The sequence below is a fragment of the Eleutherodactylus coqui genome, chromosome 9 (genome assembly GCF_035609145.1).
Source record: "Eleutherodactylus coqui strain aEleCoq1 chromosome 9, aEleCoq1.hap1, whole genome shotgun sequence".
NCBI lineage: Eukaryota > Metazoa > Chordata > Amphibia > Anura > Eleutherodactylidae > Eleutherodactylus > Eleutherodactylus coqui.
In genome coordinates this window covers 32,535,482-32,548,397 of record NC_089845.1, presented here as the reverse complement: position 1 = coordinate 32,548,397, position 12,916 = coordinate 32,535,482, and the positions used below count along the sequence as shown (strand labels likewise).

Sequence of the window (12,916 nt, the reverse complement as noted above, 5' to 3'; positions counted from 1 at the left end):
CTTAGTAATAATGCCCCATATAGGTCCCTATATAGTCCTTCACTTATTAAGAATGCCTAGCATAGGCTTCCACTCAGTAAGAATGCCCAATATTGGCCCCCATTTAGTTATAATGTCCATATAGCCTCTGACTCAGTGATAATACCCCTTAAATAAAGCTCCAGCTCCCACTCAATGATAATGCCCTCACAGACCCCATGCAGTGATAATTTCCCTCATAAAGCCAGTCCCCCTCCAATAAAATCCATATTTCAGTGGAGGGGGGTTCTTGTGATCAGAGTTATTATTGAAAAGCCTACCTGGTCTTTCGGTGTTGGGGTTGCACCTTGGGTTCCGGGTCCATTCCCAGAACCTCGGTGAGCGCAAAATTGGTATCTTGTTCTTTGTACCTTTTATAGGGTCACTGCTCCCCCAATTTTTACTCCTGATTTACTATTGTAAGGGAGGAACATAATGGGTTAAATCCCTTTTTGCTATGCCTATACATAGGTAGAAGGACCTTCAGAGACAGAGGTCACATGATTGTAACATCACTAAGGCCCTGCTAGGCTGCCTGTCCACGGGCGAGTTTTCATTGTGCTCCCCACGGCGATAATCCGGCCATGGGGAACGCAGTGAACGCTTTTCATAGTGCTTCTATGGAAGGCGCAGCCCCCCTGTCCACGAGTGGAGAATCATAGCGTTTTTCAGCTCATGGGCGGCAAATTGCAGCATTCTGCGATTTGCCGCGATGAGCCTGTCAGATAGGCTCAGTGCGGAGAAGTCAGGTCTCCCCTGCTCCCGGGCGGCGGCTCCCGCTGCAGGATATCGCTACGCCTGTGGACAGGAAGCCTTACTAGGACTAGCTGTTTGCTGGGGGTTTGTATGAGGATTAACCTCCACTCCCTGGTGATGTCACGGTGGCCATCTTCGCCCATAGATTTGAATGGTGTGTATGGCGGCAGCAGCAGGGACAGACTCTAGACCAGTGTGTGGGCAGCAGCGCGAGAGCTACATGACTGGGTGCGAAAGCCGTTACCAGAGACCCAGTAATCAGCGAGGGGGGCCCGATGATCCAGGGGCCAAAAGATTACAGACTGCGTGGAACAAGAGGGAGTCTTCCTTCACACAGGCACCGTGGACTTGTCATCAACAAAAGCCGCAAGAAATGCAAGACCAACCAGTCCAACAACTTTAGAGTGCGCACACTACAGGGACAGTGACGGAGGAGGTCGGACTAAGGGAGTATCCCCCGGGGGCTGTGATACAGGGCATGCAAGAATTGGGATGAAGCAGTGGGATGATGTGTGCCTAGTAAGACAATGGAAGTTATAGGATGTTCATTGATGGAATGGGACACTTTGGGTACAGCAGTGCCACACACCTATGAGAGACAGCAATGCTGTAATGTGAGGCGATGTTGGCATCTACAGTGCTTGTGAGCCTGCAGTAACACGGGGCTCTTAACTCTTTCCAATCCACTGTCTGACGTCTTCAGACATCCTGATTGAAGGCTGTACAGCTCCGATGTCAGAAGACGTCCGGCAGGGTATTCTTACTGAATATTACTGGCCGCTCTGTTGTTGGGGGGGGCCTCTCCAGCATGTCCCATACCGCAGTACTGGCTGTAGCCAGCAGATGGTGCCATTCTAGACTGGCAGAAAGAGAAAAACCCCTAGGAAACCATGAATCCAAAATTGAATTGAAAAGGGTTAAATTGAGCGATGTGCATTAGGTCGTGAGGTTGACATGCCGAGGACCTTCGGTAATACGGAGTACAGTGATGAGTGTAAAGCAACACGAGGACAGCGGTTAGTGATGATGGGTATAAGGGTGATGGATAGAAGGGTGATGGATAGAAGGGTGAAGGATAGAAGGGTGAAGGATAGAAGGGTGAAGGATAGAAGGGTGAAGGATAGAAGGGTGAAGGATAGAAGGGTGAAGGATAGAAGGGTGAAGGATAGAAGGGTGAAGGATAGAAGGGTGAAGGATAGAAGGGTGAAGGATAGAAGGGTGAAGGATAGAAGGGTGAAGGATAGAAGGGTGAAGGATAGAAGGGTGAAGGATAGAAGGGTGAAGGATAGAAGGGTGAAGGATAGAAGGGTGAAGGATAGAAGGGTGAAGGATAGAAGGGTGAAGGATAGAAGGGTGAAGGATAGAAGGGTGAAGGATAGAAGGGTGATGGATAGAAGGGTGATGGATAGAAGGGTGATGGATAGAAGGGTGATGGATAGAAGGGTGATGGATAGAAGGGTGATGGATAGAAGGGTGATGGATAGAAGGGTGATGGATAGAAGGGTGATGGATAGAAGGGTGATGGATAGAAGGGTGATGGATAGAAGGGTGATGGATAGAAGGGTGATGGATAGAAGGGTGATGGATAGAAGGGTGATGGATAGAAGGGTGATGGATAGAAGGGTGATGGATAGAAGGGTGATGGATAGAAGGGTGATGGATAGAAGGGTGATGGATAGAAGGGTGATGGATAGAAGGGTGATGGATAGAAGGGTGATGGATAGAAGGGTGATGGATAGAAGGGTGATGGATAGAAGGGTGATGGATAGAAGGGTGAAGGATAGAAGGGTGAAGGATAGAAGGGTGAAGGATAGAAGGGTGAAGGATAGAAGGGTGAAGGATAGAAGGGTGAAGGATAGAAGGGTGAAGGATAGAAGGGTGAAGGATAGAAGGGTGAAGGATAGAAGGGTGAAGGATAGAAGGGTGAAGGATAGAAGGGTGAAGGATAGAAGGGTGATGGATAGAAGGGTGATGGATAGAAGGGTGATGGATAGAAGGGTGATGGATAGAAGGGTGCATTCACACGGACGCATGCGTATTTAGATTTGTGAATATACAACGTATTCATGGGCTAAGACACACCATAACCTCGCGGGTTTCAGCCTATCGCAGGCTTTTGGTCGCGGCAATATGCAGCGTATTAATGCATAAATAAGTGGGGTTTGGTCGGTGTCACCAGCAGAGCAGAATGTGACCGTTCCCAGCAAGAGAAACCAAGTCATCTTGTAGATAGGATAGCTTTTAATGGCTAACAAAAATACGTGATGTTACAGCGAGCTTTCAGACCTTATGCCTGAGGAAGGGCCCTGTGAGGTCCGAGGGCTCGCTATTACATCATGTATTTCGGTTAGCCATTAAAGGTCTCCTATCTACAGGATCACTTGGTATCTGTTACTGCGAACAATCACATAATACATAATGCAGAGAACTCCTACAACCGCACTGATCTGTGGGACTATACGCAGGTTTCAGGTTTTCTGCATATGTTGCACATATTTATACACCCCACTGATTTCGATGGCCTCTACGTGTGTAATACAGTGAGGCAGGGCGCCACGCAGAGTGTTTAATGTGAAAAACTACACTCAAGTGCCGGAGCCCACTGAAATCAATGGGTTCTATTCACTGCGTATCGTGTGCCGCGTCCATCCCTTAGGCTGGGCTCACCTGGCCTATAGTAGCGGCACGCCGCGTGGCAACGTGCCGAGAGTGCAGGATATTCCCGATACACCATCTTGGCATGTATGAGCGTGTAACGCGTGCCAAGATAGAGCATGCAGTCCCCACACCGGCCCGCCAGTCCCCTCACTGCCACCACACCGGCCCGCCAGCCCCCTCACTGCCACCACACCAACCCGCCAGTCCCCTCACTGCCACCACACCGGCCCGCCAGCCCCCTCACTGCCACCACACCAACCCGCAGGCCCCCTCACTGCCACCACACCAACCCGCCAGCCCCCTCACTGCCACCACACCAACCCGCCAGCCCCCTCACTGCCACCACACCAACCCGCCAGCCGCCTCACTGCCACCACACCAACCCGCCAGCCGCCTCACTGCCACCACACCAACCAGCCAGTCCCCTCACTGCCACCACACCAACCCGCCAGTCCCCTCACTGCCACCACACCGGCCCGCCAGTCCCCTCACTGCCACCACACCGGCCCGCCAGTCCCCTCACTGCCACCACACCAACCCGCCAGTCCCCTCACTGCCACCACACCAACCCGCCAGTCCCCTCACTGCCACCACACCAACCCGCCAGTCCCCTCACTGCCACCACACCAACCCGCCAGTCCCCTCACTGCCACCACACCAACCCGCCAGTCCCCTCACTGCCACCACACCGGCCCGCCAGTCCCCTCACTGCCACCACACCAACCCGCCAGTCCCCTCACTGCCACCACACCGGCCCACCAGTCCCCTCACTGCCACCACACCGGCCCGCCAATCCCCTCTCTGCCACCACACCGGCCTGCCAATCCCCTCTCTGCCACACCAGTCCTCCAGTCCCCTCGCTGCCACCACACCGGCCCCCTCATTGCCACCACACCGGCCCGCCAGTCCCCTCACTGCCACCACACCAACCAGCCAGTCCCCTCACTGCCACCACACCGGCCTGCCAATCCCCTCTCTGCCACACCAGTCCTCCAGTCCCCTCGCTGCCACCACACCGGCCCCCTCATTGCCACCACACCGGCCCGCCAGTCCCCTCACTGCCACCACACCGGCCCACCAGTCCCCCTCACTGCCACCACACCAACCCGCCAGTCCCCTCACTGCCACCACACCGGCCCGCCAGCCCCCTCACTGCCACCACACCAACCCGCCAGTCCCCTCACTGACACCACACCGGCCCGCCAGCCCCCTCACTGCCACCACACCAACCCGCCAGTCCCCTCACTGACACCACACCGGCCCGCCAGCCCCCTCACTGCCACCACACCAACCCGCCAGTCCCCTCACTGCCACCACACCGGCCCACCAGTCCCCCTCACTGCCACCACACCAGCCTGCCAATCCCCTCTCTGCCACACCAGTCCTCCAGTCCCCTCACTGCCACCACACCAACCAGCCAGTCCCCTCACTGCCACCACACCGGCCTGCCAATCCCCTCTCTGCCACACCAGTCCTCCAGTCCCCTCGCTGCCACCACACCGGCCCCCTCATTGCCACCACACCGACCCGCCGGTCTCCTCACTGCTACTATTTCGGCCCCTTACTGCTACCACATCGGTCCCCTCACAGCAACTACACTGACCCGCTGGTCTCCTCACTGCCAACACACCGGCCCCTCACTGCCACCGCATCTGTCCCCTCATAGCTACCACACGGGCCCCCTCACTGCACCGGCCGGACGGCCCCCCTCACTGCCACCGCACGGGTCCCCTCAGTATGACCACAGAGCCGCTGACCGGCTCACAGAATGGAGACAGCGGCGGAACATGGCAGGTGTAACCCGTTCGGCGCCGCCCCCCCTCACGCCGCAGCACGACCCGCCATTTAGGATGCAGCTCAGGTAACCGAGCGCCGGGGGCGGAGCCAGCTGACGCCAGGAGAAAGGGGCGGGGCTCCATCCTTCACCCTCCCCTGAAGTAGCCGGCGGTGTGTAGGAGCTGCAGTGCTGCGGCCCCGCCCACTCCCCTCCCCCCTCTTTTGTGAGGGCTGCAGAGACAGACGGGCTGGCACTGGCAGGCGCTCAGGACGGTTCACTGCGGCGGAGTGAGGGATGCGCGGCTGATGGCGGTGACCGGGGGCTGCGGTGACAGGAGAGGATTAGGGGGCACCTCGTACACCGGCACCCACCGCTAGTCCGTGACACAGACCTTGGAAAATGGCCACACTGCTGCGGAAAATAGGACTGATCCGCCTGCACGACCGGGACACGGAGGACCCGAAGCACCACCACCGCCACCACCAGCAGGGCTCCCTGAGGAAGGGCAAGAACCGGCAGCAGGGCAGCGGGCCGGCGGGCGGGGGCAGCGGCGCCGGCTGCTGCAGTCACCCCGCCGAGGGCATCCTCAGCCCGGCGGACGGCAAGGGCTGTAAGGACAAGGGCAGCGCCCCCAGCGGGGGGCCGTCGCTGCAGCCCCTGGTGCCCCCCAACAGGCAGCACTGCACGCAGGTGAGGAGCCGCCGGCTGATGAAGGAGCTGCAGGACATCCGCAAGCTGAGCGACCGCTTCATCTCCGTGGAGCTGGTGGACGACAGCCTGTTCGACTGGAACGTCAAGCTGCACCAGGTGGACAAGGACTCCACCTTGTGGCAGGACATGAAGGAGACCAACACCGAGTTCATCCTGCTCAACCTCACCTTCCCGGACAACTTCCCCTTCTCGCCGCCCTTCATGAGGGTGCTGAGCCCTCGGCTGGAGAACGGCTACGTGCTGGACGGCGGGGCCATCTGCATGGAGCTGCTCACCCCCCGGGGCTGGTCCAGTGCCTACACCGTGGAGGCCGTCATGAGGCAGTTCGCAGCTAGCCTAGTCAAAGGGCAGGTAAGTGTCCCTGACGGTGCTGCTGGACCGCTCTGTCCTGAGGGATCACATGGCACTGCAGCGGTGCTGAGGACAGCGGGGTGGTGGTGGGGTCACATGCTCCTCATCCGCACTGCAAGGGTGCTGAGGACAGCGGGGTGGTGGTGGGGTCACATGGTTCTCATCTGCACTGCAAGGGTGCTGAGGACAACGGGGTGGTGGTGGGGTCACATGCTCCTCATCCGCACTGCAAGGGTGCTGAGGACAGCGGGGCGGTGGTGGCCCCACATGCTCCTCATCTACACTGCCGGTGCACTGCAAGGGTGCTGAGGACAGCGGGTGGTGGTGGGGCCACATGGTTCTCATCTGCACTGCAAGGGTGCTGAGGACAGCGGGGTGGTGGTGGGGCCACATGCTCCTCATCCGCACTGCCGGTGCACTGCAAGGATGGTGGTGGAGTCACATGATCATCATCCTTACTGCTGGTGCACTGCAAGGGTGCTGAGGACAGCGGGGTGGTGGGGTCACATGGTTCTCATCTGCACTGCAAGGGTGGTGGTGGAGTCACATGATCATCATCCTTACTGCTGGTGCACTGCAAGGGTGCTGAGGACAGCGGGGTGGTGGTGCTCCTCACCCACACTGCACAGGTGCTGAGGGGCAATGGTGGGGTCACATCCTCCTTATCCCCACGGCTAGTGCACTACAAGGGTGCTGAGGACATGAGGGCAATGGTGGGTGTCACATGCTCCTCATACCCACTGCCAATACACTGCACATGTGCTAAGGACATTAGGACAGTGGTTGGGTCACATCCTCTTAATCCTCACTGCCTCTGCACTGCACTGGTGGTGGTGGGTTCACATCCTCCTCATCCCCTCGGCTAGTGCACTACAAGGGTGCTGAGTTCATGAGGGCAGTGGAAGTCACATGCTCCTCATACACGCTGCACGGGTGCTGATGTCAGCGGCGTGGTGGTGGGGGTCACGTGTTCCTCATCCCTACTGCCAGTGTACTGCATGGGTGTTGAGCGCAGTGGTGGTATCGCATCCTTCTCATCCTCATTGCCGGTGCACTGCAAAGGGGCTGAGGGCAGTGGTGGTATCACATGCTCCTCATCCCCACTGCCCGTGCACTACACAGGTGGTTGGTTCACATCCTCCTCATCCTCACTGCTAGTGGTTGGGGTCACATCCTTCTCGTACCCACTGCCAGCGCACTGTGCAAGTAGTGAGGGCAGTGGTAGGTTCATAGCCTTCTCTTCCCCACTGCCGGTGCACTGTACCCGTGCTTTGGACATGAGGGCAGTGGTGGGGTCACATCCTACTTATTCTAACTGCTGATGCACTGCAAGGGTCCTGAGGGCAGTGGTACAGTCTCAAGCTCCTCATTCCCACTGCTGGAGCACTGCACAGGTGCTGAGGACATCGGGGCAGTGGTGGGGTCACATCATCCTCATGTCCACTGCTGGTGTACTGCACGGGTGGTGGGGGTCACATCCTTCTCATCTGCATTGCTGGTGCACTACATGGGCGCTAAGGATGTTGGGTGTGGGTTCATATCCATCTCCTCCCCACTGCCTGTGCACTGCAAGAGTGCTTAGAGTGTGAAGGCAGTAGTGGGATCACATCCACCTTATCATCACTGTGAATGCGCTGCGAAGGTCATGAGGGCAGTGGTAGTCATATGCTCCTCATCCTCACTGCCATTGCACTGCAAGGGTGCTGAGAACATGAGAGCATTGGTAGGGTAACATGCTCTTCATCACCACTGCTTCTGCACTGCACGGGTGCTGAGGACAGCGGAGTAGTGGTTGGTTCACATCCTCCTCATCCCCACTGCTGGTACACTGCAAGGGTGCTGAGGACATAAGAGCAGTTGTGGAGTCGCCTCCTCATTCCCACTGCTGGCCATAGCAGACCTCACAGCTCTCACCCTCAATGTGCTTCATTCGAACGGCTTTTATACAATAAGGCACTTTACAGAAAACCTCTCATTTAGCAGTCAGATCCTGTAGGATACTTTATTATAACACTACATCATCATCATCATCCCACCCCCCGCTTTATTATAACACTACTACTGCATCATCATCATCATCCCCCCGCTTTATTATAACACTACTACTGCATCATCATCATCATCCCCCTGCTTTATTATAACACTACTACTGCATCATCATCATCCCACCCCCTGCCTTATTATAACACTACTACTGCATCATCATCATCCCACCCCCACCCCCCCCGCTTTATTATAACACTACTACTATTACATCATCATCATCCCCCTGCCTTATTATAACACTACATCATCATCATCATCCCCCCGCTTTATTATAACACTACTACTATTACATCATCATCATCCCCCCGCTTTATTATAACACTACTACTGCATCATCATCATCATCCCACCCCCTGCCTTATTATAACACTACATCATCATCCCACCCCCTGCCTTATTATAACACTACTACTGCATCATCATCATCCCACCCCCCCGCTTTATTATAACACTACTACTACATCATCATCATCATCATCCCCCTGCTTTATTATAACACTACTACTACATCATCATCATCCTATCCCCTGCTTTATTATAACACTACTACATCATCCCCCTATCCCCTGCTATATTATAACACTACTACTACATCATCATCATCCTATCCCCTGCTTTATTATAACACTACTACATCATCCCCCTATCCCCTGCTATATTATAACACTACTACTACATCATCATCATCCTATCCCCTGCTATATTATAACACTACTGCATCATCATCATCATCATCCCCCTGCTTTATTATAACACTACTACTACATCATCATCATCCTATCCCCTGCTTTATTATAACACTACTGCTACATCATCATCATCATCCCCCTGCTTTATTATAACACTACTACTACATCATCATCATCCTATCCCCTGCTTTATTATAACACTACTACATCATCCCCCTATCCCCTGCTATATTATAACACTACTACTACATCATCATCATCCTATCCCCTGCTATATTATAACACTACTGCTACATCATCATCATCCCACCCCCCCCGCTTTATTATAACACTACTGCATCATCATCATCATCCCCCTGCTTTATTATAACACTACTACTACTACATCATCATCATCCTACCCCCTGCCTTATTATATCACTACTACTACTACTACATCATCATCATCATCCCCCTGCTTTATTATAACACTACTACTACAACATCATCATCTTCCCACTCCCTGCTTTATTAGAACACTACTACGTCCTCATCATCATCCCCTGCTTTATTATAATAACACTACGACATCATTATCATCATCATCCCACCCCCTGCTTTATTATAACACTACTACTACTACATCATCATCATCCCCCTGCTTTATTAAAATAACACTACTACTACATCATAATCATCATCCCCCTGCTTTATTATAATACTACTACATCATCATCATCATCATCATCCCCATTCTTTATTATAATAACACTACTACTACATCATCATCATCGCCTGCCTTATTATAACACTACTACTACATAACAATCATCCCACCCCATGCTTTATTATAACACTACTAGTACAACATCATCATCATCATCATCCCCCTGCTTTATTATAATAACACTACTACATCCTCATCATCCCCCTGCTTTATTATTGCACTACTACTACATCCTCATCATCATCATCCCCCTGCTTTATTATAACACTATTACTACATCATTATCATCTTCCCACTGCTTTATTATAACACTACTACTACAACATCATCATCATTCCTCTGCTTTATTATAACACTACTACTTCATCATCATCATCATCCTCATCATCCCCCTGCTTTATTATAACACTACTACTTCATCATCATCATCATCCTCATCATCCCCCTGCTTTATTATAACACTACTACTTCATCATCATCCCCCTGCTTTATTTTAACACTACTACATCATCCCCCTATCCCCTGCTTTATTTTAACACTACTACATCATCCCCCTATCCCCTGCTTTATTATAACACTACTACTACTAGATCATCCTCATCCTGCAGACGCAGGTAGTACCACATGGCAGATGAGTCCCGGGTCTCGGGGGCCCCTGATATTGGGCCCGGAGCATTGTTCTCATATAACTGCTGAGTCTTACAAGGTTGGGGGTGTAATTAGTCGCTGACCATTTTGTGACCTCACATTTTAATTCAGTGTCTAGCCTTCGTCAGTTCTTCTCGGATCACATCTGCTTGTGAGGTTATGGTGCCCCGAGGAATAATCTATGGAGCGAGGTTCGCCTTCCCCGGGCGCATTAACCAGCGCTGATATGAGAAGGCAATCATATGTGCAGCTTTAACCCTTCATGCGTGTCCTCTACGTGTCCCATTGTTAGAGGCTGACTGTTAGCTCTGTCCTCCTCCTCATGCTGGGGATGGAATTGATACATTGTTGCCACTGGTGTCGATGAGCGCACAAGACATGAAGGATGCTGTTACAAAGGAGCTTGTAGAAAGGAAGCGCGTCCAACCGCAGCGGACGGTCACCATGTTAGAGATTTAATGGCTGCGCTCGTCTTCTTCCTAATGTGTACGAATTGGGCCCAGATATATAAGGCTGATCGCTGCCTGCAGCTAATCCTCTGCAGCAGACGCTAACCCCAAGTCAGTTACATTATTAATCACGGATGGCTCTTGTATCTGCTGCCTACTAGGTATATGCAGGAGGTGGCGGCCGCACGGTGTACTACCTGATGTCTTTGTCATGTATATTGCATACGTCATGAATGTTTGTACGTGCCCCCCCCCCCGTATATAATATATTCCGTCCATATTTCTCATAGTACGTATTTCGAGGTAGGTCTGCAGAGAGAGAGGGACATAAATCTGGGGCAGGGACGTTCGGATGACTAGTGCAGTGAATACTGATGAGCTTTTAGGTATCGCGGGTATAAATGAGCAATGCTGTGAATATATTACATAAAACATATTAAGCGGTCCTGTGTGAGCAATATACAGTCATGTATGCAGTATCTTGGAACGCGATGTACCTGCCATAATCAGTGAGATACACAACCGATCTCTGCACTGGATTGATGGAAATCCGTCACAACCCCCTGAAATCACTTCTCATCCTCTCTAAGATTTCTGACATATCCAATATGCTCTGTTATTACATATGTTTACAAGATTTCCATGTTGGACCTTCCACCCCGTGTCGGCACTTCTCACCGGGCCCCTGCGTGTCTGATTCTGCAGCCTAGCACAATGCGCACGTAAATCAATGGCAGGCATTGTTTTTGGGGACTGGAGGTTTTTGATAGGTAAGAGCTGGAGAAGGGGGTCATTCTTGATCTGTAGACGCCCCTCAATTATTCAGTGTATTAACACTTTCTGCACAGACCTCCTCTGTATATAAAATGGGTCTTGACCACCAAGAGTGATCTGTGACCCTGCCATCCATGTCTCTGCCTACGGTGCCGCCGGCCAACCCAGCTGCATGGGTAGCTTCTAGCATTCATCATGCCATTCTTGACTAATGGTCAACCGGCAAGCTTATCTAAAGGCAGCTGTGTCACTAAAGCAATATCATTCTAGTCAGTGGCAGTTCAGATAGACCATAAGCCGGGGGCTGATCTCCAAACTTGCCCCTTCCACACCATTGTTCTCTGCTAAACCCCAGACCAGACTTATATATTGACTTGCCTCTATTGATCCAAGTACCGGAGGGCTTCACCGCCTAGACCATAGTTAGCTTAGTAAAGGTAGTTAATGGGGTTATAGTAAAATCCTGGGGGGTCTAAGGCAGTGACGGGGTTAATATCTGCAACTTTGGCTATTTAGGCCAATGAAGAAGTTAATATCTGATACCAAGGACGGGGTTGCTACCAGGATCTCTGGTGGTCTTAAGGCAGAGAAAGGGGTTAAATACAGCATTCCTGGTGGTCTAAGGCAGGTGAGGGATTAATGTCTGCTTCACTGGTTGGTTTAGGTCACAGGATAGATTAATGCAGGTATCCTTGGTGGTCTAGGGCAGAGATGGGGTTATTGAGTTTGTATTAAAATCTTTACTGGTTGGGCCGGCTTTAGATGAGTGTAAGCGCAATTGCGCACAACTTGTTGTAACTTTTTTGAGCTATAAACAAGGCTTTTTTTGCACGCGTATCGGTGTATTTTGCGCAACTTCTGCTTGCAGAACATGTTCAGTTACGCAGGCAGACAAACGAAATGGCTGATTAGTTCCATATGTGTCCTTTTACCAGCAGAATTACATAGTGTTTCACGCATCTCTTGCATATTGCACACACATTTGCACACCGCGCATTGCCTTCTATGGGGACTTTTGGTTCGTTGAAATAGCTTGTTGTATCTTTTTTTGGGCATGGCTGAAAATGTGCGCACAAAATACGCTTATGTGAGCAAACACATTAAAATCAATGGGTTCTTTCCACTGCGTATTGTGCGCGCAAATACGTCGGTGTGAAGCCGCCCATAATGGCAGTACCCCTTGTTGTCTGGGACAGGTAGTGTTAATGCTCACACAGGTGTTGGTCCTAAACCATGATGGGGTTAAGGCTCATTTATATGCGTGTATTTACTCTGCAGATTACGTGCATATTTCTTACGTGTGATAAGCAGTGTTACAACCACATTGATTTTT

At 52.1% G+C, this 12,916-nt stretch overlaps 1 protein-coding gene across 1 annotated transcript in view; it reads left to right on the top strand.

The window, feature by feature from the left end:
- The first annotated feature begins 5,440 nt into the window (after positions 1–5,440).
- Positions 5,441–12,916, top strand: part of UBE2QL1 (ubiquitin conjugating enzyme E2 QL1) — a 50,985-nt gene continuing 43,509 nt past the window's right edge. Inside the window, exon 1 of the mRNA XM_066579210.1 lies at positions 5,441–6,271. Within this exon, the coding sequence (XP_066435307.1) occupies positions 5,609–6,271 (663 nt within the window). The 5' untranslated portion in view covers positions 5,441–5,608. The remainder of the gene's footprint in view (positions 6,272–12,916) is intronic.